General features: G+C 44.8%; 1 protein-coding gene across 8 annotated transcripts in view; it reads left to right on the top strand.

Moving 5' to 3' along the window:
• The first annotated feature begins 9,434 nt into the window (after window positions 1-9,434).
• Fbxo25 (F-box protein 25) overlaps window positions 9,435-27,222 on the top strand; it is a 51,031-nt gene continuing 33,243 nt past the window's right edge. For 5 of the 8 annotated variants that reach the window (XM_046446684.2, XM_058580321.1, XM_046446666.2 and 2 more), the window contains exons 1-2: window positions 9,435-9,565; window positions 15,858-15,998. In XM_046446684.2, the coding sequence (XP_046302640.1) occupies window positions 15,865-15,998 (134 nt within the window). In that variant the 5' untranslated portion in view covers window positions 9,435-9,565; window positions 15,858-15,864. Of the gene's footprint in view, window positions 9,566-10,663; window positions 10,687-15,722; window positions 15,746-15,857; window positions 15,999-27,222 lie in introns of those variants that run through there. The other 3 variants (XM_058580306.1, XM_058580315.1, XM_058580307.1) reach the window with 3 other exon arrangements.

Here is a 27,222-nt window from a genome sequence, read left to right as displayed (position 1 = left end):
AGTGTCCACGTGACACCTCTGGATTCCCCATTGTCACCTGGTGGTATCAGGCACAAGCAGAAGTCAGTGTTCCCAGCTCCCCACAGTTTGCATGCAGAGAGCAGCTGGAGTCCCTCTCCACTCCGCAGGGTCCCGCGTGAAAGCTGGGCCATCACTGAGGTAGCCTAGCCAGCATCGGGGTCCTTTTGTCGTGGTTCTTTTCACAGCACACCATGTAGACTCTTATCGGAGAAGAGCACACCTAACTGCATGTTTCTGAGCTTTTATTCAAGCCCAGCTCAGAAAAATGATCTCTCTATCTGTATTTTTGCATGATGCTATCAGTAGACCTTGACAAATGCTATAAAAACAGATACATACCAGCTACCACGCATTCCTGGAGGAAACCTGCTTGGTTTGAAGGAAGGAAGGGAGGGAGGGAGGGAGGACTCAACAGCAGAGTGGTGCCCGCCCTTCCTTCCTCCTTCCCTGCCTCCCTCTCCTTGCCTAAAGCACTTGGTAACCATGAGAACGCTCCTTGGAGGCCTACTAGGATCAGGCCCAGGACCGGTGGTATACGGCTTGCCTCAGAGTGTGGTCACTGTTCCTCCGGCATCTGCTGGACTGCCCTTGCATGCTCTTGGGAAGAAATGCTGTAGATAGGAGTCAAGCACATGTGGTTTATGAGTGCAGAGTGTCTTCACAGTGGAGTCAGAACAGTTTAACTTTGTTCTTGTGCGAATCTTGGCACCCACCCTGGGGCAGGCTCCAGACCTGGATGAGCACTGGAGCAAACAGGGCTTTGCCTGTCTGAAGCTCATTCTGCAGATGCTTGGTCACCTTTGCTGCAGGTCAGTCCTTCTGGAGGTCAGGTCCAGCAGAGCAACTGGGCTTGCACTGGCTTTACGTATTCACTGAAAACCCAGTCACTGGAGCAGGGTTGTGGCTTACACAAACAGGAAACAGAAACCAGAGAGGGTTGTTCTCATACAAAGGTTCCACTCACTCCAGAGGCAATTTCCTTTCAACCTGGGATCATAAAAGGAAAAGCCAGAGGGCCCTCCACTGGCAAGAGCAGGAGCCACAGCAAATCTGATTCCTGCTTATAAATGCCCTTTTAAAGTTCAATAGCTCTCATAGGAACTGTGGAGGGCACAACTGTCTTTCATTCAGAGAAATAGCTGCAGAAAGTATGTCATTTTTTTATCAATATTTTTCTTTAATACATGCTATTTCCCGTGGACCTCCAAGGCTGTTTGAGTGGTCACACTATCAGAGTATTTTCTATCCCTGCAGTTTTCTCTTAATAGGGCAAGATAGGATCGTTGTTTAAATATTTATTTTTTAGTTGTAGATGGACACAATACCTTTGTTTTATTTACTTATTTTTATGTGGTGCTGAGGATCGAACCCAGGGCCTCACACACACTTAGGCAAGCGCTCTACCACTGAGCCACAACCCCAGCCACGCCCCCCTCCGCCACAAGATAGGATCTCGAGACACTAATCTTGCTTTTCTTTTCTCTGCTTTCTTCCACATGATTTTGTACTTGGTCAGAGCCAGCATCCACACCCTGACAAGCACCCTGAGCACTCATAACTGGCAGCATTTCATATGTCTCCTGGAAACTCGACACTAAAGAACTCCACTATCCACAGGACACATAAGTGGGGACTAGACTGGGGACAAAACCAGAAGCAAGGGCAGACACTCTACTCCTTCTGTCTCTCCAACAGCAACGAGTTTCGGGAGGCAGAGGGACCCATGCCCAGACACTTGGCCAGTGTCTGTGGACTTTGCCCTGTTGCTGGAGCACCTCGGCTGGGTCCCTCCTGCCACGTAGTCGATTAATTGTTCTCTCGTATCTGTGAGCTTTGGACTTGCTATCATCAAGTCCCCTCCCAGAAGAAAGGCCACAGCATTGGCGACCTGGTGATTCAGAGGGGAATCTATGCCTAGTGCTTGGGTGAGTCAGAAGATTCAGACACCAGGAAATGCCCATCTGGAGTTTAATTGAAGGAAAACCTTATTTGGTCCCATTTCTCTTTTACCATCATCACAAGTAAACATCATTATTTGCTGATAATTCTAAGATTTTTAGTTGCTATACATCCATTTTAAGGTGGCCTTTAGGAGACCCCGAGTTATTTCCTTATTGCTCTGCATGGCTCTCTGCTAGAAGGCTGGAAAATAAAGTTACGCAAAGTGGACTGCAACATTAGCACTCTGGGCAGAGCCAATTTTGTGTGCCTCTTTTCCTTAAGCAGGCCCTAAATGAGAGTTAAATGGTCTGATTTGCCACAAAAAAAAAAAAAAAAAAGGTGGGGAGGAGGAGTAAAAGGAAAAGTTTGGCCATAGCCAAACTCACCACAGCTGGACAGAAAAATCTGCTTCTGCGTGGCCAGAGGCACCTACAGTCACTGACAGTGCATGGGACACAACCTTCAGTCCGTGGTGATGGCTAGGTACCTGACTGGGGTGTGTCCGGTGGTGCTGGTGAGCCAGCTCTGTAGAAGAGGGTCAGAGTGTGCATAGTTTGTATTTGTAGTGTTTCTAACTTCTGTATTGTGTATTCTCCAGCCATGGCCAATTTCCAGTGGCCCAGCTGAGGACTTGGAACCACTTTGAGCAGCCCACAACACTGGCCTCCTGCAGCTATTGGTGTTTCTTCATGAGACTTCATCCTACCAGTCTTGACAGGAGTGTTCCCAAATGCCAGAGTGTCGAATAGTGGGATTTTCCAAGCTATACAAATGATGGCCACCTGCCACAGAGCCTCTCCCAAGGGCTGCAGCTGGGAGCCTAATAAATCACAGATGGCAGGACCATGGGTCAAGCCACATGGCACTTCCCAGACAATTTTGTCAGCAGAAATTTATTGCTTTTTTGATGGAATTTAAAAAGCCAGACTCAATAGGAAGGCAGCATTTTTAATGTATCTGAGTTGTAGCAAGCTGTTGTGATAAAAGTACTACATGATATTGTAAAATTTAATTCTGGTTTGGTTATGAGCATAAAAATGATAACATGGTTAATGTCCACACTAAACATCCTTCCAATAAATTTTGGAAAAAAAGAAGTTAAAGTAAATTCAATTAGCAGGGGTCCTCATGACATGAGAAACTGGGGAAAGTTGTCAAAACAAATGATTCAGGGCTCTTGGAAGTATAATATACTATGGTATAACCTTATAGTGATGTATAAGGTATATGTGGAAAAGGTAAAATCAGAACACAAAAACAGCTGATGATTTCAGATGAAGCTTCAGCTCCATCTAAGGCTATGGTAGCATGACAGAAAGGGGAGATTTTAGCCAGGAGCCTGAAGTCATCTGAGAACCAGGCTGGTTGACGCCCACAGTGTCCTGGAGAATGAGTCTGCATGAGACCAGAATTTATTTCAGTGCGTGAAGGAACCAGAGGCAGCCAAGCTCAGAGCTCCTGACTTTCAGTGGTGAGAAGCAGTTCCCAGCCTAGTAACTGCCTCTTCCTTTCCCTGTCTTCAGCTCACTTTCAGGTGTTGAGGTCCACCTCCATGTGTGTGTAAGCAAGAATGTCAAAAAGTCAACAAGTTTGCCTCTTGTTTCTACATATTTTCTTGTCTTTTCTCCAACATAAAACCTAGGGCAATATAAATGACATGAGCCAGCAGTGAGCAGGGTGTTGCTGACGGTCTCATATTTAGGACTAGGTAAAGAAAATGTACAGCAGCTGGCAGCTGCTCTGTTGAAATCGTTCTTCCTTGAAGGACTTCTCTACTATGCTCTAGTGAGATGGAATGAAAAATGGCAAAAGCCAGAGTAAGGAACATCTTCAGGTTAGGAAATGAAAGCCAACTAACTGCATGTTTTATAAACATCTTGGAAGAACTTTGAGGCAAACCAACCCAAGGAAGAGGCAGAGGAGGCTGATTCATTGCTGAGACCAGAGAAGTTGACTAGCAGCTCAGCTGAGTAGCCACTAAGGAGACATGACTTTCAGCTGCAGCTTCAACAAGAGTGCTGTGCCCACTGGTGCACACACTCTGTTTCCTGGAGATGCAGATGCCTAAGATAAAGTCAGAACACAGAAACTTAGCTTAGCTTCTACATTCAGATGAAACCTCAGCTCCATTAAAGGCTATGGTAGCAAGGTAGAGGATTTAGGAAGTTAACAAGTATGAGGAACTTTTGTTTTATAGAAGGAACAATTCGAGAAATGGCCTGAAATTACCACAAATTTGGGGGGGAGGGGCCTATAGGAAAACCTTGAAGAGCAAGGCAAATCATGGTTTCCTGATAGGAGATCCCAAAGCTCCACTGTTTCCTGATGTCGAACCTACCTGAATGGTCATTTCCACACTGTATAAATACCTACTCAGTGTCTTTGACACCCACTGGAAGCAGTGGAAAAATGAGTCTGGAAAATGAGTCTGCCCAAGACTGTGCCTACAATTTTTACCATCATAAAGTCCTTGTAAAGAACTCTTGACTCGGGGCTGGGGATGTGGCTCAAGCGGTAGCGCGCTCGCCTGGTATGCGTGCGGCCCGGGTTCGATCCTCAGCACCACATAACAAACGAAGATGTTGTGTCTGCCAAAAAATAAATAATAAATACTTCTCTCTCTCTCTAAAAAAAAAAAAAAAAGAACTCTTGACTCCTCATAACTGAGGTATCTTATGTTTCATGGCAAATTTACACTAGATAATTCCATTGCTTACATGACATATGTCTTAAAAATCTAAAATAATAATAGCTAATCCAGATATATGTTTATTTCTCTTTCACACAAAAGAAATTCAGAAAATGTAGTCTGGACGTTGGCAGGCCCAAAGCATGATGGGTCCAGAAACTCATCAGGCCCCCAGATCTCGGACTTGTGGTCTCCATCCTTAAGGTCAGCTCAGGCCCAAGACAGTTGGTGGAGAGCCAGATCTTATAGCCACATTCCAGGAGGAAGGGCATCTCTCCGCTTAAGTAGAATTTCTTTTTCTAAAAATATTTTTTAGTTGTAATGGATCTTTTTTAAAATTTATTTTTATTTATTATATACAGTGCTGAGGATCAAACCCAGGGCCTCACACCAGGCAAGCGCTCTACCACTGAGCCACAACTCCATGCCTCTTAAGTAGAATTTCTGGAAGTGTCACACCTAAATGCAAAAAGAGAGTGAAGTTGTACCAACAGATGCACAGTGAGTCCAAGAGGAGGGGAGAGAGGAAAGGTCAGAAGGAGTGAAGAAACAGTGCTCTAAACTTCTAAAATGTGAAGGAAAACAATGATCTACATATCTAAGAATCTCAACACCTCGACATTGTATCCTTCAGTGGGATAAACTCAGAAATTCACACCTAGACATATCATAACCAAACTGCTGAAAGCCAAAACAAAGAATCTGAAAACAACGAGAATGGCTATAAGAGAGGCTATCGGTGGGAGCTCAATAAGGTTGCCAGTGTGTTTCTTATCAAAAACCATGCAGGCCAGAGGCACGGAGAGACGCATCCACACTGTTCATGGTAGAAGACTGCCTTTCCAGAACTCCACAGTGCCTCGTGGCCTTAGCTCTCGACACCCCAATTCACCTCTGGCCCATCCCTGCCACTCATCCACAAATGGGTGACCAGATCATGTGTTGACTTTCTCTCCTTACTCCCTGCAGCACATGGCTCCTGGCTTAAATCTCCCTTTTTTGTGATGCTACCATAGCCTTAGATGGAGCTGAAGCTTCATCTGAATGTACAAGCTGACCCTCTGTTCATGTGGTCAGCAACTTATGGCCTCTTCCTGTGGGTGGTTGGTCTCCTGCCAGAGCCCTTCTGCTACCTGCTTCCCCCCACATCTACATCCCCAAGTTCCCTTCAAAGTTTGCTCATTTGACTCCAGAGCCTGGAACTTCATGCTTTTCCCAGTAGAATGAGGTCAGTCAACCCCATGAAGCAGTGGACAATCATGACAGGTAAGAGACCAGGGAGCCAGAAGCAGTCTCAGGGCCAACCCAGCCTCTGGAAGTCCTGCTGTGTCAGAGGACTGAGGAGGACACCTACACCTCAAGTCCCACTTTCAGCACCCTGTCCCTGAGATCTGAGGACCTGGGAGAGGGCTCGAGGATTCCAGGTTCCATGGTATCTGAGTTAGACACCATCCTCTTTGGGGGGAGAAAGCCAGGTAGGGAGTCAGGACCTGGCTCAGGGTGGGGCCCTGCTGGCCGCGTGCTCACTGTCTGATACTGTGAATGTGCAGGCTTTGTCTGCCACGAGGCTTAGGCAGACAAAGGTCCCTTTTGGTCCTAACAATCTACTGCTCATTTATTTCATTGCTTGGATCTCACCTAAAGCAATATTAAAGCAGGATAAGCATGTCACACTGGAAATAATATAATTTTGATGAACTAACATTGATGCCATCATATCTGATGTGACTTCAAAGTCTGAACTTGATCCCAGCATGTCAGGAGGACTTGAGCTATTTGGATCCAGCATTTCCATCTGGGATTAGCAGCCTGTCTGCTGCATGTCTCTCCCTACCTTTCCTATAGTTGAGACAGGCTTTCATGGCTCCTGAAAAACTTTCTTCTTCCTTCAGAGAGCTTTTAGTTTCTATGGGGAACTGGGATTTTTTTTTTTTTTTTTAAGCAGAGGGGGGCTGAGCTGAGATTTAAATAACTGAAAGAAATCACAAGATGCCATGATGGTCTAGCGAGCAATAAGGACAATACACCCCAGGAGGGTGGGAGCAGAGGGGGCACTTGACATAGCTGGTCAATAGGTGTTTTGCAGGAAGGACAGACCAGCAGGCCTGGAGCACAAAGCCTGGTCCCACCTGGACCCACCCCTGGCTGCTCCATGTGCCTCCCAGAGGTAGGAAACAGGTTTAGGAAGGTTATGGGCCCAAGAGGCATCCGCTGGAATGCAGATGCTAGTTTCACCTGTTGCTCCTTGCGCATGTTGTGCACGGGACAGGGAGCTGAAAGTGGAGTCATACTCAGGTCTAGGCATCAGAGTGGGGATGAGCTGCAGTTGGGTGGCCATGGGGTCTTCACATTGGCCTTCCTGTTCCAACCGCACACATTCCATGTTGACAATTGCTAGGCACCTGGGTGTACAGCCCTGAAATCCTATTCTAACCAAGAGATGAAAGACATAAGCAAATGGCATGCTGAACCTAGCCTTCTCCTGTCTTTGACTTCACCCTGGCTGCCCACTGGTGTCTGAGCCCACAGACTGTACTACTTGCTGCCCTTCCAGGAGCAGCTGTCACTGCATCGCCCCCTGCACATGTGTGCACTCACAGTGCTCACTGCCTGCTTTCTCACCTAGTATTGCCATCCATGTTGCAGAGGGTGGAATTCCCAAAGATCAGGGATTCTTCCTTTGGAGTGGCACAGGTGGTGATTTGGTTCTTTTTCCTTTTCTTCCTTTTTTTTTTTTTTTGGCAGGGGATGGCCAGACCTGGGAATTAAACATTGAATCCGGTGACTCACTTACTATTGCAGTATTATTGCTGCATAGAATAAAGTGGTCTTCACGCATTGCGCGAAGACCCCACCAGATATACTACGCTCCGTGTTCCAAAGGGGAAGTGCAGGATGAGTGAGCCTGTAGGGGATGAAGTCCAGAGAGTCCCAAGGGCAAGGGTGCACAGGGAAGGCCAGCATGCTGAGTTCAGGGAGGCATGAACCACTAGGTGCTTGTACCCAGCAACTACCTGCTCACTGCCATGAGACCTCACTGTGGCAGCAACCACTAGTTCAAATATCTCCAACTCCTTGGATACTGTCAAGAGTAGACTGCCTTAAAGAAAAAAACAAAACAAAACAAAACGTTTTTCCCAAATATATAAATGTGTTAAATGAGTCAAATGCCCCAAATATGTGGTATGTGGGCATCTCTTTTCTGCTCATCATGTCCCTGAGCCACTTCTCCAACACCCCAGTGGCACCACAAGTCTAGCCTTTTTCTTTCCTCTATGAGTGCTTTCCTCTCCATCCTTTGGTGACAGTCCAGGGGTCACCAAACATATTAATCTTTACCCGGGCACACAAATACTGTAGCAAAAGACTCACTGGATGTGAGTCCATCTGAACCTGCCTGAACCACCTCTGAGTTCCTGTGGTTACTTTGTAGGTGTCTACTCTTGCTCTGTGGGCTCACACTATTACTTTGCTCCTGCTATTACTTTGCAGGCTATTGTGCTTTGTGGGTTCTGTTGTTAAATCGTGGCTTTCTTGTACTTCTGGTGTTATTTTATAAACTATTGTTATTTTGTGAGTTTCTGAAATTATTTTGGCTCCTCAACACAGCCAACAGATTTCCTTCATAAGGAATTGTGTGGATGCTAGCAAATTAGATTAACATATATACAGATGGTCCCCAACTTACAAGATGGCACTTACATGACATTTGACTTTAGTATGATGTGAAAGTACAGCCATGCTTCTGTTCCTCACTTCCAGTACACTATTTGATAAGTCACATGAGATATTTAACACTTTTAAAGTAAGATTTGTGAGAGATGACTGTGCCTGACTGTAAGCTGTTGTAAATGTTCTGAGCACGTTTAAGGTGGGCTGGGCTAAGGCACGACATTTGGCGGGTTGAGTGTATTAAATGCATTTCTGAGTCACAATATTCTAAACTTATATGGGTTTACGGGGATAAAACGCCACGCAAGCTAAGGACTACCTGTGTTTTTTGGCCCCATTCTGGTAGCAGAATCTTGGCTTGCCAATATCTAATCAACTCGACAAGCAGTTAACCTTGATCCAATAGTCCCAACTACAGAGGTTTACTTGCAAATACACTTCCACTACAAACAAGAAAAAATACAGTCGATGGGCACTGTGTGAAGGAAAGGAAGAAGGGGAAGGGCGGTGTAAGCAATACTGCCCACTTCGCCCATGATCGGTTTTACATTACTTTTAAAGTAGCCAAAAATCAGTATTAGATACCGATCAGAAATGACTTACAGAATCATTTTCAAATATGAATACTTACCTTCCTGCAATGCGTTCCACATACAAAAACTCATTCTGAAAGGGAAGACACTAAAATTGAACGTGCATATTTGCTTACTACACACGAGACACTTTCACGTGTTTTGCACGGCGCTTGCACACGCACAAAGCAATCCCCGAGCAGCAGGCCTTCTCTCCCCGCCCTGCGGGCTCCGCAAGGCCAGTCCGGCCGCCGGGAGGGCCGCGCTCATACGCCCACACGCCCACGTACGCCCGGCGACGCGCTGAAGCTCGGCAGTTCCCTGGCTGCTGGCTGCCGGCCAGCCCCCGTGCTCAATTCAGCGGCCAAGCCCGTGTCCCCTCGCCGCCCGGACCCGCCCACGCCTCTAGGGCCGGGTCAAAGGGCACCTTTCCTGGAGCCCCCGCCGGAGCGGGCGAGGCGGCGCTCACTGCGCACGCGCGCCGCTGGCCACAAGCTCCTAGCAACACCGACCGGAGCCGCGACGGCCAATCAGCGCGGCCGGAGGCGGGGCTTCCCGTAGAGGCGGTGACGGCGGGCGACTTCCGGCAATATTCTCGGGTGCGACGCAGTCGGTGCGCACTGAGGCTGTCGCGTCGGGTGAGGCCAGGCAAGTGGGGAGAGGACCACAGGTAGGCTAGGGGCCGGGGTCTGCCAGCGGGGAGGGGGTGGCCAGGTATGGAGAAGTCGTGGGCCCGCCAGTGGGGAGGGGATCGCCGGGTAGGCAGGGGCCATGGGCCCGCCAGTCGGCAGAGGACCGCTAGGAGGGAGAGGACCGCCAGGTGGGACTGAGCCTGGGGCCCGCAGTGGGGAGGGGACCGCCAGGTGGGACCGGAACCTTGGGGATCGCCAGTGGGGAGGGGATCGCCAGGTGGGACCGGAGCTGTGGGGCCCATCAGTGGGGAGGGCATCGCCAGGTGGGGAGAAGTCGTGGGGTCCGCCAGTGACAAGGGGACCTTCAGGTGGGGAGGGATCGCCAGGTGGGACCAGGCCCTTGGCCGCCGGTAGGGCGGTGCACTGCTGGGCCTGCCCTCGGTTGACCTGCCATAGGTGCTCACCTAGTCCCCACCTAGCTCCAAGGCGTCCTCTGCCGGTCCTTGCTTTGTCTGCCTCCCCCTGGACCCAGAGAGAGCTGCTCTGCAAACCTAGGCCTCTCCCTGATCTCTTGAGTTCCTGTGCACCTTCTCTGTGACATATGCCTGGGAATGACCCCGTTCTCCTTCACGCCACTGTGTACCTACCTACTTTTTTTCTTGCAGGTGGTACTTGAGAATTGTGTATCCTTCCCTTCACAGCTCATTTTGGCCTTTCTTCACTTGGATTCCATCTCTATCCCAGGGCCTATTCAGACTCACCTTGAACTAGGAGTCTGAAGAACTGTCTTCAATGAAGTTCTCTCTTTTTGCCTGTTCCCAGTTCTTTTACTATCTAATCAGAAAAGACCTGATTTCTCTTTCATACCGCTTTTCCTCTCCTTGCATTGTTTTCCTTTTCCGTGAAGCATCAGTAATTATCTTTCAGACCTTGTTGGAGTGAATCCCACTTTTGACTCTCAGCCTCTAATTTGCAATGTTTTGATGTACTCTCCGAATCAAATTTGTTCACACTTACAAACCAACGTTTGACCCAAAATTGTTTGATCTTATTTGGAAACATCATAAGAAAACGCAATGAAGAAAAATAGAATGCTTATCAAATTGAAGACCAGTTATTCCTTCTTATTTCAGAACAATGAAAAATAAGAAGGGGGAAAGTAAGTTCCTATACTAACTTCTTTTTCTGAATTTGAATAGCAACTGCCTTGCTATTTTGTTTATTGTGTATACTATTATAGCTCTTGCTTAACAGTTCTTATTGTTTTTAAAGCCCCACTTAATAGTTGCATTAAGTACTATTTTCATCTAGCTTAAATAAGGAAACACATGTGGCTTGTTAAAATGTATTAGGGTTTTGTTTTCCTTGTCTTAGTACTGTTACATTGAAATGAATCATTACTTTAGATTATGTTGGTGACGCGTCACATAAGTTAAAAAAAAATTCTTGTAAATATATGGCATCTTTTACTAAGGTTTTCAGGAACTGCTTTTATAAACATAGTGGCTGAGAGCATGCATTCTAGAGCTAGAGCCCCTAATTTTGAATCCTGTTCCCCCAAACTCTTTGCCTTGGTGTTCTCATATACAGAAGAGAACTAAACCTGTAGAGTGAGAATGACATTTCCTATCTTGTTGGGTAGTATGACAACTAAATGAGCTAATGCCTGTAAATTGTTTAGATTGATGTCTACCCCATACTAATCTCTGGTAAATGTTATCATCACTAGTCTTACCAGTTAGGAAAACCTATGCTTATAGAAGAAAAGACATTTCTTGGTTCAGATTCTTTCATGCCAGGAATTTCCACTGAGAAATGTATTTCATAAAGTCCTGTTCTGCAGTACTCCACTCTCATGTCCTGCCATATTAAACAGGAGGTTTAAAATAGTTCAGCCCCATATGCTCTCTGACATAGTTAGCATAAGATGTGCTTAAAGATTGCATGTTATACAAGCTTCGTAGACTTGTATACAACTGAGTAGACTCTGAATAGTCACTCTTTTATTTTGTATTAATTTTCAGAAATAATTTCCAGTTTTAATTTTTGTATTTGCAAATTCTCAAAGGTAATTTTAATTAAAATAAACTTGTGAAGCTCTAGCAATTCACATTTTTTAGCTGTACAGATAAATTCCTGAACAAAGTCGTAGGGTATCATTCTAAAAATTAAGTAGCTTGTTTTCTGATTTGTAAAATCAGTTGCTCAGATTGGGAGTATTTTTGAAAACTTGAGATGTGGGCCTCTTAAATTGCAACTTCTCTTTTTTGCATTTCCCAGTGACTTACTTATTTGTTACTTTTTTTAAAAAAAAATCTGTTTAGTCCTTAAACTATATAAATTTAAAATAAAGCTCAGGATAATCCAGAGATTTTACCATTACAAATTTATGAAATACACACACCTGCTGAAGAGTTAATTTTTTTCTCTGTTGAAAAATCTGGGGCATGGGCTTGTTTATTTCCCATGGTCCATTAGCTTCATTGCACTACTGGCCAATCCAAAACAGGAAGGAAGGAAAGAATCACTTAACTGCTGAAAAATTCACTCCAAATCATATTAATTTCTTCCCAAGTTGTTATAGTCAAAATTGTAATATGGGTAGAGGTGTTTTTAAAAAGGTTATTTTATTGGACACACCACACTGGCTGTTTGTGTGTTTTGCTAGAGTTAGCACCCAGGGCCTCACACGTGCCAGTCAAAGCTCTAACACTGTGCCACATCCCCAGCCAACACTGGCTGTTTACATAAATGTTATAGTCATTTTTTGAAGCCAGAAAATAAGTGTGCTCATTGGGGAATAGGCATAGTCTACACAGGTTAACTTTAAGGAAATTTGTTAGCTGAGGACACAGGTCTGCACAGGACACTGATAAGAGTCTGTTGCCTGTGGAGCTCTTTTGCCTGTCTGCTTTCTCCATTTAGATCTATACTATCTATCTTTTACCTGTCTTCCTTCTCCATATAGATCTATCCTTAGATCTATTTAGATCTAAGCCCTAGGGGGGTATCATTCTTTTAACAACACTGTTCACCTTGACACATTGCTCAAAAACATAGTTACCCAGAGTCTTTTGACCCTCTGAATTTGTCTCAGTTGTGTCACATGTATCCTGATCTTAAGTTTCCCCTCACCATCCCTGTGACTAATACTTCTTTCCTTGCCTCTCCATTCATGTGAAATTGACCAGGCTTGAAGGCTGAGCCCATGTCCTCCCTGGAACCTTCCTGGCTGACCTTCCTTCCGTAGTCACTACTATTTTACATGGTTAAATTTCTTTTAGTTGTTCCCTCTTTACCATTTCTTTGTTTTCCATGTTATAAGATCTCCTGGATATACAGGTAAACACATGCTTGATGTTACATATGTATGCTTTGGGTTTTTGTTGTTGTTGTTGTTTTGTGTGAATATAGTTTTTGTTTTTGTTTTTTTAGTTCCTCAGTTGCATGGTACACCTTAAGGGCATGGACACCCATTACTATAATATTTAGTGAGTGACAAGTGTTTGTCATGAAGTGACCCTTTTTATGGTTATTTCAGGGTCACCACTGGATTTTCTTTTTTTTTTTTTTTTAAATAGTGCTGGGCATGGTGGCACATGCCTGTAATCCCAGCAGATCAAGAGGCTGATGCAAGAGCATCAAGAATTCAAGGCCAGCCTCAGCAAGTAGTGAGACCCCCCAGCAATTTACTTATTTATTTTTAATATTTATTTATTAGTTTTCGGCAGACACAACATCTTTGTTTGTATGTGGTGCTGAGGATCGAACCCGGGCTGCATGCATGCCAGGCGAGCGCGCTACTGCTTGAGCCACATCCCCAGCCCCACTGGATTTTCTTTTGAATCCATGGTTCCATTGTGATATTGAGAGGTACTTTGGGAGTTTTCAGAGATTGTCAAACAGCTTTGTTTTTGTAGTGTACATTTGATGATACTGAAGTTGTCATGTAAAGTAGGCATTGCTTCTTCAGGGCCCTTCCATCTCTTGGGGGGTGTCCTGTGGCCCATATCTCAATATAGATATATTGTGGATCATAAGATAACTCTGGATTGATTGGACATGAATGGTGGCCTTCACATTTGGAATGATCCATAGCTATGAAGCAGATCTGTAAGACAAGGCTTACCACAGTGGTGCTGAGATTTAAAGAACGTTTTAAAATGATCTTCTAAAGCAAGAATTCAATCAATATATGCCTGAAAAGGGTGTGTCCAGGCTATAAATTATCTTAGCAAGGTTTCATGATCCTCTCGTAAGGAAGAATTATTTCAATGAATATTTTATACCAGTACAGGAATTGGGTGCTTGGAGTTGACCCAGGGATAATGGTGATGTTTATGTAATTTCCTTACTAATTCTTTTGTGTCTTCTAAGTTAGCATAAATGCCCATTTGATAGCCTGGATTGTTAGTTACACTACATGTAGTTTGGACTCAGTCTTTCAAGAACTCTCTCTGATATAATATGCTATGTCGTGAAATGCTCCAAGCCTACTTTGATTTTTGGTTGTGTGTGTGTGTGTGTGTGTGTGTATGTATGTGTTTTCCAGTGTTGGGGAATCAAACACAGGGCCTCATGAGTACTAGTCAAATGCTGTACCCCAGCCCTTGCCAATCTACTTTGGATACAAGATTCATAGATGCTGCTCAGCTGAAATGAATTTTGTGTAAGTCTTTGGCTTCCTGGTGTAGCTAAACTAAAATATGTCTGCTTTTGAACATCTACTGTGTTGGCTTCTTTACAGTGTTTTTCCTCTCCGTCAAACATGTCTTTCTTAAAATGCATGCTTCTCTTAGCTTTCCGCCTTTCCCAATCCCCCGACTCTTCCTTGAGTTTCTCTCTTGAGTCATCTCAAGCCACTGTCCCTCACCTGTTGGTGTTTCTTGAGTTCTCTCCTTGGTGGTCTTGATTTCTACACTGCCTACTCTACGATGTTATTTCCATGACTTCAATTGCTCTGAATGCTGGTAATTTTCCTATATTTCTCTCTAACCTAACTTTTTTTTTCTGGTCTATTAATTAATTAATTCAGTAAATAGATATTTGAACTCTTGCCATGTGCCTGGCATTGTTCAGGGTAATTGGGATACAGAACTGAAAAAGACCTCATTCGCTTTTAGGAAAATAAATACATGAGTAATTTTAGACAGCCCTTGTTGGGATGTAGACACCAGGCAATGCTGAGACCTGTGAGGTAGGGAGAAGTTTTCCCGAGTGGTGGGGGAAGCCTTTGTGGGGAGGTAACATTTCAAATCCCCAGTTCCTAGCCCTGTCTGTGCAGAGAATCACCCCTGTACCTTTAAAAGCTACTCACTCCTAGCCTTCCCCCCTAGGTACTCAAACTTAATTGGTCTGAGAGGGACCAAGCACTTCACAAACTGATGTTAATGCATAGCAGTATTTGAAAACCACTGATTACCAGAAAGGGAATTCCAGTCAGTGACATAGCCGGTATTCCAGATCTCACTCTCATCAAATTGTAAGCTTCTTAGAAGTAGTAATATCTGTTGTTTCACTTTTTAAGTTATACTTTTTATTTCTAGATTCTAGTTAACAGCATGTCTGAAACTGAGGTCAGTGTCTTAGCTCCATCCTCCCCTCCCCAGCCTGCTGTCTCTCGTGACCTCATTCAGCAGTCAGAATCTGGACGTCATCTTTGGCTCTTTCCCCACGTGGCCACCCATCCTCGGGTGCTGCTGACTCTGCCCCCTCAGTGTTGCTGTAGTCTCTTTCTTTCCTTCCTCTGAAGGCCAGCACTCAGAGGTCTCCTCTCCACCTCCCACTGCTGTCGTAGCACACACTGGAGCCCTCTTCAGCTCAGGATCCATCCAATTACTTGAACCACGTATGTGTCAGTCCCTGTCTTGTTCCTCCTTGCTCTCAGAGTGAAGCCCAGCTCCTTGGCCTCATCTGGCCATCCCGACTCCTTGTTCTCACTCTGGCAACTCCCCACTCCCACCTTCTATGCCAAGCTCACCCAAACTGATCCACCTGGAGGAGATGGACGTGAGGACTTTCGGGCTGTGTTGCCTCTGATTGCAGTGAGTGCATGGTTTGAAATGACATCCTTGACTCTTGCTGCTGCTTCGGGTGTAAGCCTCTGTTACCTTGGAGCTGGAAAACCCACCTGTTATGCTCCACCGTTATCATTGTAGAGCCCCCAAGGTGCTGTGCTGCCCTCGTTGTCTCATCCCCGATGACCTGCCAACATTTAGGTGATAAGTATTTTGTTCTTTAAAATCAGTGAACAAATTTTCTAAATGAAACTTTAATTACTTATTCATATATATTTATACTTTTAATGCAAATTGATTTTTTGTTTTACAGGAGAACTATGCCATTTCTGGGTCAGGACTGGAGATCCCCTGGGTGGAGTTGGATTAAAACTGAAGATGGCTGGAAGCGATGCGAGTCCTGCAACCCGGAGCTGGGAAGAGAAAGCAGCCAGTGTAGTCTCAGCCATGACGTGTGAGTCACGGCCGCAGAGTCAGGCTGCTGCCTCTTTACCGTTATGGCTGTACCTGCTTTTCAGGTCACCACAGAGCTCTGTAACTTGTCATCTTGCTGAGAATTGTCCACTCTTGGAGGCCGATGTGAGGAAATGACTTATTTAGCTAAAGAATGAGCTTGGCAGTTAGCCTGATTTCCACACATGGATGCTCCTTTTTCTTACTATTTGTAACATTTAATCCTCATGATAGTCTGAGAGAAAGAAATCATTTTAACCTTACAGTATAGCTGAGGATCTGAGGAAAGTAAAGGCACAGGTTGCAGCCAGTGTTGAGGATGTGGCGATAGTGGCTTGCACAAGAAAGAAGTCTTTTTTCTGTCTGGCAACTTGAGTTGATGCAGTGACTTTGCTCATGACATCACCAGGGGCTGAGTGGCATTCTCTCTTTTGCTTTCCTATCCTGGAGTTCAGGCCCATCTGCAGGGATCCAGAGGGTGTGTTACCCACTGTGTCTGACCTGCTCAGTGCCAGGGGCAGTACTGCCTGCTACATCTGCTTCCAGCTGGTGGTGGATGGGACACACTCCTGCACTTTATGGCATACATAGCCCTTGATTACCTGGATCGCCGCTGCCTGCACCTCACTGACTAGAGCATGAGTTGCGGGGACGCTGGGGTTGCAGTTGGTCTGCTGTGAGGCCATTTGTCCTGGTAGAATTGTTAGATGACATGGGTACGGGAACAGGTAGATGGCCCTGGAGTCATCCCTAGCAGTCCCTGATCCAAGCTGTTGACAATGTGGAGGCTTGGGAAAGTCATGAGCCCTTGTCCTCTGGAGCGCCTGGGTCTAGGCTTTGATTTTAGTGTGGGTTCTTATTTGGCATTTGCATTCTATTATTTGTGTGTGTGATGGTCCCTCTGTTTAAGTTTAGTAGTTTTAGGCCAGAGACTGGTTTTTGCATATTTGAAGCAGGAATTAATCTTATACTTCAGTTATAGTGAAGGTAATACATAATACTCATTTATGAGTTTATGTTGTGGCATTTCTCTGCCATTCTGTGTTTTATTAATACTGAAGGTTGGAAAATCTATTTAAATTGGCAATTATCTGTGCTATTGGTATTAGATGATTAATTTTAGACAATTGCAAATTTCTTGGGTGGTTTTTTATTGTCTTACGGTTTTTTATTATTTATTTTTTAGTTATAGGTGGACACAATATCTTTATTTTATTTTTATGTGGTGCTGAGGATCAAACCCAGTGCCTTATGCATGGTAGATGAGCGCTCTACCTCTGAGCCACAACTCCAGCCCTGTCTTACAGTTTTTATAGCGAGTTATTTAAGTTTAAAGTTGGTTAAATATATCTAGAAATGTTGGGTGTCTCATTTCTTCCAGATGGTCACTGTTAAGCATAGAGATTCCTCAACTCACAGTTCTAGGATAGGGAAACAGGTCACAAAATTCAGTTTTAAAAAAACTATCACTGAGTACCAGGGCTATAGCTCAGTGGTAAAGTGTTTGGCTCACATGCATGAGGCACTGGGTTCAATTCTCAGCACTACATAAAAATAAATAAAGATACTGTGTGTTTATCTACAACGAAAAAATATACATTTTTTTTTAAAAGCCATCACTGAAAACCCATGTTCCGCGAGTTCTGTATTAAAGGATTTGCCCAATTCTTGTTTTTTTTTTCCTATGTATTCTTTTCCCTATCATCCCAAACATGTTTTTAGTGTCTGAGAATCGACTTTTCTTAATGTGTTTTTGTAGTTGTGTATGGACAGCATGCCTTCGTTTTATTTGTTTATTTTTATGCAGCGTTAGGGTCAAACTCAGTGCCTCTCACATGAGGGTAGGCAGGTGCTCAGCCCCAATTGACTTTCTTACGTACACATAGGATTGGAGAATTCAATCCAAACGTGCTGGTAGCTCTCTGGGCCCCTTCCCTTCCCTTGCTTCCCAGCACACTTACCACTCTCCCACCCTCTCAAACTTACTTGCAGACGTGTTTAATTCCTTGGCGCACTGAAGATGTGCCTCTGCTTCGGGCAAAGAGGCCATGTGTCTGCAGTTGGAGAGAGGGCTTCCACAGCAGCCCGGCTGCTGCCGTGGACAGCGTGGAAGGGCTGTGCTCTCTCTCCCCTACCACTCCAGTTGCCTCAGAAGCCTCAGACCTTCTCCTTCCCACTCTGCCTTTCTTCGCTGTCTGTCCACCAGAACTCACAGCCAGACTTGTGGGGCTCTGGGTGTGACCAGGACTGCAGAAGGATTCTAGTGCTTCCTGCTTCCCTGAAAGGAAAAAGCTGCTAACTTTCAACCTCAGTTGTAACTAAGATGAAGCTCTAAACAACCCCAGTGTGAGTGGCTCCATAAAACAGCTCCTCTCCCTCCATGTGTGTTTGGGAAACAGCCCTTTTAATTCTTTGGTGTGGAGTGAGCATTCTAAAGCTAGAACCGTTATAGTAAAAAATGGCCTAAGTGATTAAGATTCTAACTTTGTTAATATTTTTTTTGTTTGTAATGGGCATTAAAAATAGACCTTTAACTGTCCCCTGTTTATTCTCATCTCATTTTAAGATTGAAAATTCTGAGAAAAATGGATAAAAAAGGGTGCATTGATTCAGCTCCTGCTCCAGACCTTTGCTTAAGGTGCTCTTTCAGGTGACATTTGTGATACTGCCAAGGTCATTGATGATAGACAGAGTTAAGCCCTCTTCTGAATGCTTGGTTCTTCATTGAGTAGATGTTGTTCATTAGAACTTAGGAAACGTCTTTCTACAGAGCGCAGCTTGGAGCACAGGGGCTCACCTTGCACCCCTTTAAGCCACAGATGCAGGATAAGGCAGCAGGTGGTATACAGGTGTGGGGGGGACAGGCAGCCTGATCCAGTGGCCCAGCCCAGTTGGAACTGGTGGGCTCTCACCAGGCAGGGACTGTGTATGCCACTGGCAGAGTCAGCAAAGCATGAGGGTTGCAGGCCAATGGGATGAAGCATATTAAGGTGTTAGCTCCTGCTCTTCATCGCATGATTGCCATTGCTGTAGGTATGGCATGATCTGTGTGGAGGAAGCACTGCAGGGGTGTGTCTCAGAACTTCTCCCCACTCAGCAGATCTCCAGGATCTCCCACTAAGGGCACTGCTGGGGACGTGCAGAGGCCTTGCTGCCCTGTGGACTGATGCATCCCACCCGGGCTCCACCTAGTACTCTGGGACTTGCCCTTTGCCTCAACATGTTAACTCATAGCACATTTTTTTTTGTTTGTTTAAAACTTGTTAAACATTCTATTTTATCTTATTCAAACTCAAATGTTTAAGGTTTATCATGGTTACTTTGTTCTCTGTAGGCATAGTCATGGGGGTTATTGTGAATTTAGAGCTCCACCAAAATTGCCTTCAGCCATAGTTCTGGAGATAGCTGAACACTATAAAAGCATCTGTGGGAATTCATGGGGTGGGAATTCATGGGCAGTAGGAACTGGACCCCCAGCCATCCTATGTCCTCATGCATAAATGCCCCTGCTGTCAAGCACAGTCCCCCAGGGATCTTTACACTGTTGTTACAGGTTTGTAAAACCCACCTGACCTTTCTTACATGTTTTCTTTGGTGACTAGAAAGCAAAATGTAAGTAAATGATTTAAAATATTTGTTTGTATATCACACTCAGCAAATAGCATTCTAGGCAATATTGCTGCCGTGTGTGTGTGTGTGTGTGTGTGTACATACAGGGGACCGGTTGTGTGTGGGTGTGGTCCTAAGAATTGAACCCAGGGTTTTGCACATGTTACATAAGCAGGTCATTTCTTTTAGTAAGTGATTTTCTTTGGATTGCACATTCTCTTCTCCAACTTCATTTTACTATTTTATCCCCAGATTTGTGGGTTTTTTCATTTATAAAGCAATATCTGCTCATTGTAAATGAACAAAAGAGAAAAATTATGTAATCTCAAAAGCATAGAAGAGGAGGCACAGAGTCCTCCCCATTGTCCCTCAGCTCCTGCTCTGCCTGCCCACAGGTAGCCAGATGATGGCTTGGAGAGGAAGAGGTGGGATTATGAAGGGTTCAGATCCTGTTGGGATTTTGTAGGACTCACAGGCAGGTAGGATGCGTAGAGGGTAGTCTAAAGGAGTGAGGAGGATGGCCTTTGGCTGCATAGCTGGAAGGATGAGTCCCACTGACTTGAGGAACTTCTGGTACAAGCCCAGGGTCTGCCTGAGCAGCTTGGATGGGCCACACGTCACATGGCCTTCACTGCGTGGCTCCATAAGCCATCGTCCTTTTCCCCACTTTTCACTTCTTAGAAGTTGTGCCACATCAGCACGTTGGTTTGCCTCATTCTTTATAATGACCACGTTTCATTGTTTAGATATAGCATGTCTTGTTTACCCAAGCTTCTACTAATCACATTTTAGTTATTTCTGTTTGTCATTATTTCTGACTGGTAGCTTCAGTTACCTGTGTGTATCCCTTTGCATACTTGTATGATATTTACAAAGTGTAAGTTCCTAATAGAATTATACCAGTTTATACTTTCAATAGTAGTATACAAAATTTTGCAGGTAATGTGGCAATACTAGAACTTTAAGTATACATGGAGGTGACCGAGCATGTATAGATAGATCAGAGCTTGAAGACTTGGCAGATGACCTAGGTTCTTACCTTTAAGTGAGAAAAACCTAATCCAAACTGATGTATACAAAAGGAGAACCTACTTACAGCAAGATTTTTTTGTCTATTAGCGTAGTTGCCCCTCTGCACAAGGGGCGGATTGTAGAGGAGTGATGGAAACCCGTCCCGCCCCTGGCTGGCTCGTTTTCCCTCATCTGCAGGGTGAGCAGCCTTTGCACCTTTGCTCCCGGGGCTGCTGCTTCACTGGCACATATAGGGTGTCCACGTTGCTGGCTCTCCTTTCCTTACTTGAAGGACTGAGCAGCACTCTGTTGGTTCTCTAAGTAGGCTATGCATACTTCTGATGTTGTCTACGTGTTGTTTTGTTGTTGTTGTTTTAATTTATATATGACAGCAGAATGCATTACAATTCTTATGACACATATAGAACACAATTTTTCATATCTCTGGTTGTATACAAAGTATATTCAGATAGAGGGAACATGGGAAGAATAGACAAACTCTAGATAGGGCAGAGGTGTTGGGGGGGGAAGGAAGGGGGCATGGGGTTATAAATGATGGTGGAATGTGATGATCATTATTATCCAAAGTATATTTATAAAGACACAAATTGGTGTGAATATACTTTGTTTACATGTTTTGATTTTTTTTTTTTATCTGAGCACAGCATTCCCATCACAACTTGAGCTGCAATAGATGCTGATAAAATCAGGGTTCTAGAGTCTAGATAAGTGTGGAGACATGTCATAGAACTTTAAATATACATGGAGGTGACCGAGTCCAGCAGAAACCAAGACTAGCCATCAAAATTGGTTTTGTTTTGGTTGCTGACTGATTTATCTTCCAAAAATAGAGGGCCGAGTTACTATTTTTATGTTGAATTGAATTATCACTGGTGTCCTGCTGGCCACAGGTAGCATGGTCATGCTGGGCCTATAGGGCCCGAGAACAAGCATCCTCCTCCAGTGCAGATCACCAGGCTGTGCATTGAGGCCTGAATTGCATCTGCGGGGTGGTATCTGCGGATGAAAGCTGCCCACTTGCTTTATGCAGGTTGTTTGTGTGAGCAATCAGCGGACCCTGGTCATGGAGACAGGGCCTGGCTTAGTCCCCTGATCTGAAGCTGGGTTGCCCAGACAGGCTCAGGCCTTAGTTCATTCTTGAAGCTTGGCATGTTCATCAGCTCCCATGATTTTATCAGCATCTATTCTAAGGCATTCTTTCTCATTTTGTTTTCTGTTTCGTGTATCCATATTTTAATTCAAAACGCTCATCTCTTATTTGAGGTATGGCATTAAAAAGGCCTTAGAATTTCCAATACCCAAATTTCTAGATTTTCTCTCCTCCCCTTTCCTCATTCACCTTTTATTTTAGTGAAATGTAGCATACAGAGAACGTGTACAAAGCAAGAGTTCTAATTCAGTGATATGTCATAGAGAATGTGTCAGAGTAACTGGCATAATCAAAGATGTGCCCTCTGTCCCAAAAGCCACCCCATTCTTGCTTTTTTACAGTTGAGCATCTAGTGATGTATGTCTAAACACTGTAGTGTGGTTTCATCTGATGGATTCTGCAGTGTCTCGCCTCTGTTGGATGGTGGTTGTTGGCAAGATTTATCCTACAGCCGAGGGAACTTGCTGCCACGCTCGTTCTATTAGGGATGGGCACCTGCTTGCTTTCAGTGGGGTTTTACAGATAGTGCTGCTGTGAACATTCTTGTATAAGTCTTCAGGTTTATGTGTGAGTTCTTTCTTGGCTGAAAATATCCCTACTTCTATGACAGTGGGGCCTTGAGTGAGTGCCCAGGCACCATTAAGTTATGCCAAACTATTTTCAGAGTGTGTTAGCTACTCTTTCATAGACTTTAGGTCTGCTGTTGCACTCCAGCATCGGTCTATTTTTCTTTTTCCTTTTTGGAAATAATGGAGATAGCATGGTAATGCTGTGAGTACAGACAGTTCAATGTTCAAAACAAGGATCTTGCAGCGTGAGGTCGGGTGTTTTCGACCCAGGTGTCCAAATTCATCAGCAAAGGAAGAGGCGTTTTTGACTAGTGCAGTCCAGTTGAGAAAGGCGGACTCTCAGGTATCCCTCACTGCTGACCCCCCTTCAGCCACAGCATTGACGTGGGCGGGTCACAGCATGCTCCGTGAAAGTCGAAACTCAGGCTTCAAGGGGGAAAACATGGAGGCTATTGTCATAACCTGGGGAACAGAGAACCATGATCCAGTATTAAGATCCCTTGTCTAGAGTCATCACTAGAAAGAAGGAGGACTGGAATGCAGAACAATTCTGAAAACAGAGCATGATTTTAAGATGCGCTGCTGAGTGTGAGGCTGTCAGTCAGTGCATCTGCACAGAGGGCCCAAGTAGGGCCATGCGCATGCAGTCAGCTGAGTTTGACAGAGGCACAAAGGCAATTCAATGGAGAAAATATAACCTTGTCAATAAATTGTGATGGAAAACTGGACATCTACGTGCAAAAAAGATGGACATTGACCTACAGCTCCCACTTTATCTAAGAATTAATGGGTTATAGAGCCAGTTGTAAATTGTAAAGCAATAAAACTTGTGTAAGAAGCGCAGGGGAAAGTCTGCATGATCATTTAGATATGACACCAGAAGCACAACCCAGAAAAGAAGAACATCAGTGATTTACATTTCATCAAGAATGTTTTCTCTGAGAGAATATATTTGTAAACCACATATCTGACAAAGGACTATTATTCAGAATATACAAAAAGCACTTAAAATTCAATAATAAGAGAACAAGCAGAACCCAGGAGAAAATGGGATGAAAGAACTAAACCTGTGCTTCACCAAAGGAGATTCTCGAATTGCAAAGAAGCCAGGAAAACAAGCAGAGAAAAATAATCACACGCTCAACTCTCAACTTGCTTGTCCTTGGAGAGTACGGGGGCAGGGGGATTGGGGGAGAAGCAGGGCGCTTACGGGAGTCCCCACGCTAGCTGTGGCTGCCGGTGACCCTCTGGAGGTTTGGCAGGAAGTGTGGAGAGTAGTACGACTGTTGCAGGCCCAGGCAGGCCTTTGCTCATTCCTGGTGATATGGAAGGCGTCACCTTCCACACAGGCACCACCACACACCTGCCTATCAAAGGGGCTAAGTTGGAGAACAGCAACGGCAAAGTATACAAGGGCTGACCAGGGTAGACTCCTATGAGGACAGTGGACTGTGAATGGCACAGCCACTTTGAAGGACAGTTGGGAAGTTTGCTATTAAATTAAACTGCAGTATGGCCCAGCAACCTCACTCCTCTGCATTTACCCAAGGCGAATGAAAACTGTTTACACAAAATATGTATATGAACAGTAATGGCAGTTTTATTCTGTAATTGCTGGAGGTTGGACAGAACCCTCTGTCCTTCACCTAATGAATGGATGACAAACAGGAAACACCTCTATAATGCAGACTACCCAGAAGTAGCAAGGAGTGCTTGTTGAGCAACAAAGTAGTGTGGATGAGTCTTGGGAAACTTAACCCAGAGGCCTACACGTGTGTTTTAGTCAGCCGTTTTCCTGCTGTGACCAAAAGACCTAACAAACAATTTTAAGGAGCAAAAGTACATTTGGGGCTCACAGTTTCAGAGGTCTCAGGCCATAGATGGCCAGCTCCATTCCTCAGGGACTGGGTGGGGCAGAACATCGCCATGAAGTGTATGGAGGAGGAAAACAGCTGGGGACATTGCATCAGGAAGCAGAGAGAGTTCTCACCTTGGGTAAAATATAAACTCCAGGGCACACCCCCAGCAACCCACTTTTTCCAGCCACTCCCTAACTACCGTAGTGGCCACCCTGTCGAGGGTGACGTGCTGACTAGATTAAGGCTCTCACTTTCCCTCTAACCCTTCTTGCATCTCTTCACCTATGGGCTGTGAGAGACACCTCACCTCTAAGTTGTGACAGCATCCTGGGGTCTGGGGCTGATTACCAAAGGCAAAGGACTGCTCTAGGGTACCCAAACTGTGCTTATATTTGGGACCGTTACAAGCTGTAGTGCTGACCAGAATCAGCAGGGAGTTTCTGTGGGGGCAGCGAAGACTCCATATGATGCAGGCTGTGACGACGGGTCTCATTTGGCAGAGTCTGATGGCCACACTAGAGGTGCCTGTGAAGGAGCTGGCCTGTGAGGGACTGGGCCCTGTGACAGGACGCCATGCAGCTGGAGACAGGAGGCTGGTTGGCACATTGCTTCTCACGGTGTGGGCTGAGCACCTGGAACCCCTTTAGAGATGTGCTGGAGCCTACGGCCATGAGCGAGTGGGACGATGAGAGCCAGCTTCTCACTTTAGAGGAAGAAGTGAAGCCAGGAAACGCTGTGGCAGAACCCTGTGGTTTTTGACAGGGTTGGGGTCTCAGTGGGAGCCAGCTTGCTGTGTTTTAGAGAGAGATGGATCTGTGGGCACAGAGTGAGTGGAGTGCACCCCTTCTACAGTTGTGTCCATGAAGGCCTGGTGGCACCGAGCAGCCCTGGTGAGCATCCAGGCCTTCTCTGAGAGGACACTGACTCCAGGGCTGGAGTGGGGAAGAGACAGGCCCGGAGCAGCCCTCATTGCCGAGAGTTGAGAAATCTAATGAGGGGTTCCAGCTTACGCGGGCAGACACCAACCCAGTATGTGACTTCCCCCTGACCCCATCCCAGTGGTGATAACACAGTAACCACCCAACACAGAAACAGTTCTGAGTTGGGTAGGTGTGCAGTGCACCCAGGGTGCTGCCCACCTCATGTGAGCCTTGGTGTGAGAGGCCCCGCAGGTGGGAACTGCTAAGGGAGAGGGAGATGGGGCTAAAGATTGGATCCTAACAGAGAGACCAGGGACTGGGAAATCTCCAAACAAGAGAGGGAAATAGTGCCGGGCACTCAAGTCATATGAGCAGTCCCCAAAAGAGACCTGTGAGGTATAATCTTCCTGCAGGGACTGGCAGGTGGCACTCCCCGCTTCCAGGCGCCCTACACCAGGACCAGTCTTCCCGCCCTGGTTACCTCCACCATCCTGAGGGCAGAGACACCAGCTTACAACAGACAACCCCACCTATTGGTGAGAAGAGAAGCAGAAAAGATACGGATCTCTAAAACTAGCAACAACCTTCGTTTCTTCCTTCGAATATTTTTTTTCTTTCTCTTCTACCTGTCTATCCTCCAGCCCTCACAACCCCAACATATGTGAAACCAAGAACTTTGCAAGAAATAGGTTTTTGAGGACTGAGTCATCTGAATAATATTGTATAGAGGTGTTGTATATGACTTTTTTTTCTTTCATTTTTCTTTCCCCTCCAAATTTTACTATTTATGTACTCTACTGTCTTCCCACGTACTTGTCTACCCTAAATTACTTCCTATCTATTTTCTTGCTACTAACCCTCTTCATTAGATTTCTCTTTTACACTTCCTAAGATGTATTAACTCTGGATCCTCACGTCCTACATCCTCGGCATATCGTCCTATGCCCCACCCCCAGTTCATTGTCCACCGTGAGAAACTCTAAACCCTTTTACAAAACTACTGATTATATTTTAGATAATAATTGAATCCAACATTTCTGAACATTGAGACTAAACTGTAAATGTCTTAACAACAACAGATTGTTCATAGATGGTATATCGTTGTTACTGGGATCTGTTAACATTGTCCTTCCCCACAAAGGAGGGATCTTGGGACCCTACAAGAGCATTACCAAAAAAAAAAAGCACTTAAAATTCAACAATAAGAGAATTTACCTATAGGGTAAAAACAATTAACACCCCAGGCCCACAGATCTGGAAACGAAGACACAGGAGCAACATGAATAGACAAGGGAAGAAAGTGCCCCAAACAGATCAAGACACCACATCAGTAGGGTCATTGGCAGCCACAGCAGAAGAAATGACAGTGAAAAAGTTCAGGATGTATGTGGTTAAAATGTTCTGTGAACTCAAGGAAGATATAAGAGAACAAATACAGGCAGTGAAAGATCACCTCAACAGGGAGACAGAGGTGCTAAAACAAACAAACAAACAGAAATTCTTGAAATGAAAGAAACAACAATCCACTTAAAAGCTCAAATGAAAGCATCACCAACAGAGTAGACCACTTGAAAGATAGGGCATCAGACAATGAAGATAAAATATATAATCTTGAAAAGAACATAGACTTCACAATGATAATGGTAAGAAACCACAGGCAGAACATTCAAGAACTATGGGATATAAATGAGAACATAGACACAAGATATCAAAATCTCTGGGACACTATGAAAGCAGTACAAAGAGGAAAGTTCATTGCATGGAGTTAATTCCTTAAAAGAACAAAAAGTCAACAAATAAATGACCTCACATTACACCTCAAAGCCCTAGAAAAAGAACAAATCAACAATAAAAGCAGTAGAAGGCAAGATATAATTAAAATTAGAGCTGAAATCAATGAAACCAAAACAGAAGAAACAATTGAAAAAAACTGACAAAACAAAAAGTTGGTTCTTTGAAAAAATAAATAAAATTGACAGACCCTTAGCCATGCTAATGAAGAGAAGGAGAGAGAAAACTCAAATTACCAGCATACGTGATGAAAAAGGTTATATCACAACAGACACTACAGAAATGCAGAGGATAA

The sequence above is a fragment of the Marmota monax genome, unplaced genomic scaffold (genome assembly GCF_021218885.2).
Source record: "Marmota monax isolate L192 unplaced genomic scaffold, Marmota_monax_Labrador192_F-V1.1 WCK01_AAM20220418_F8-fsc00195, whole genome shotgun sequence".
NCBI lineage: Eukaryota > Metazoa > Chordata > Mammalia > Rodentia > Sciuridae > Marmota > Marmota monax.
The sequence above is the reverse complement of the archived record's forward strand: the minus strand, read 5'-3'. Positions and strand labels throughout refer to the sequence as shown.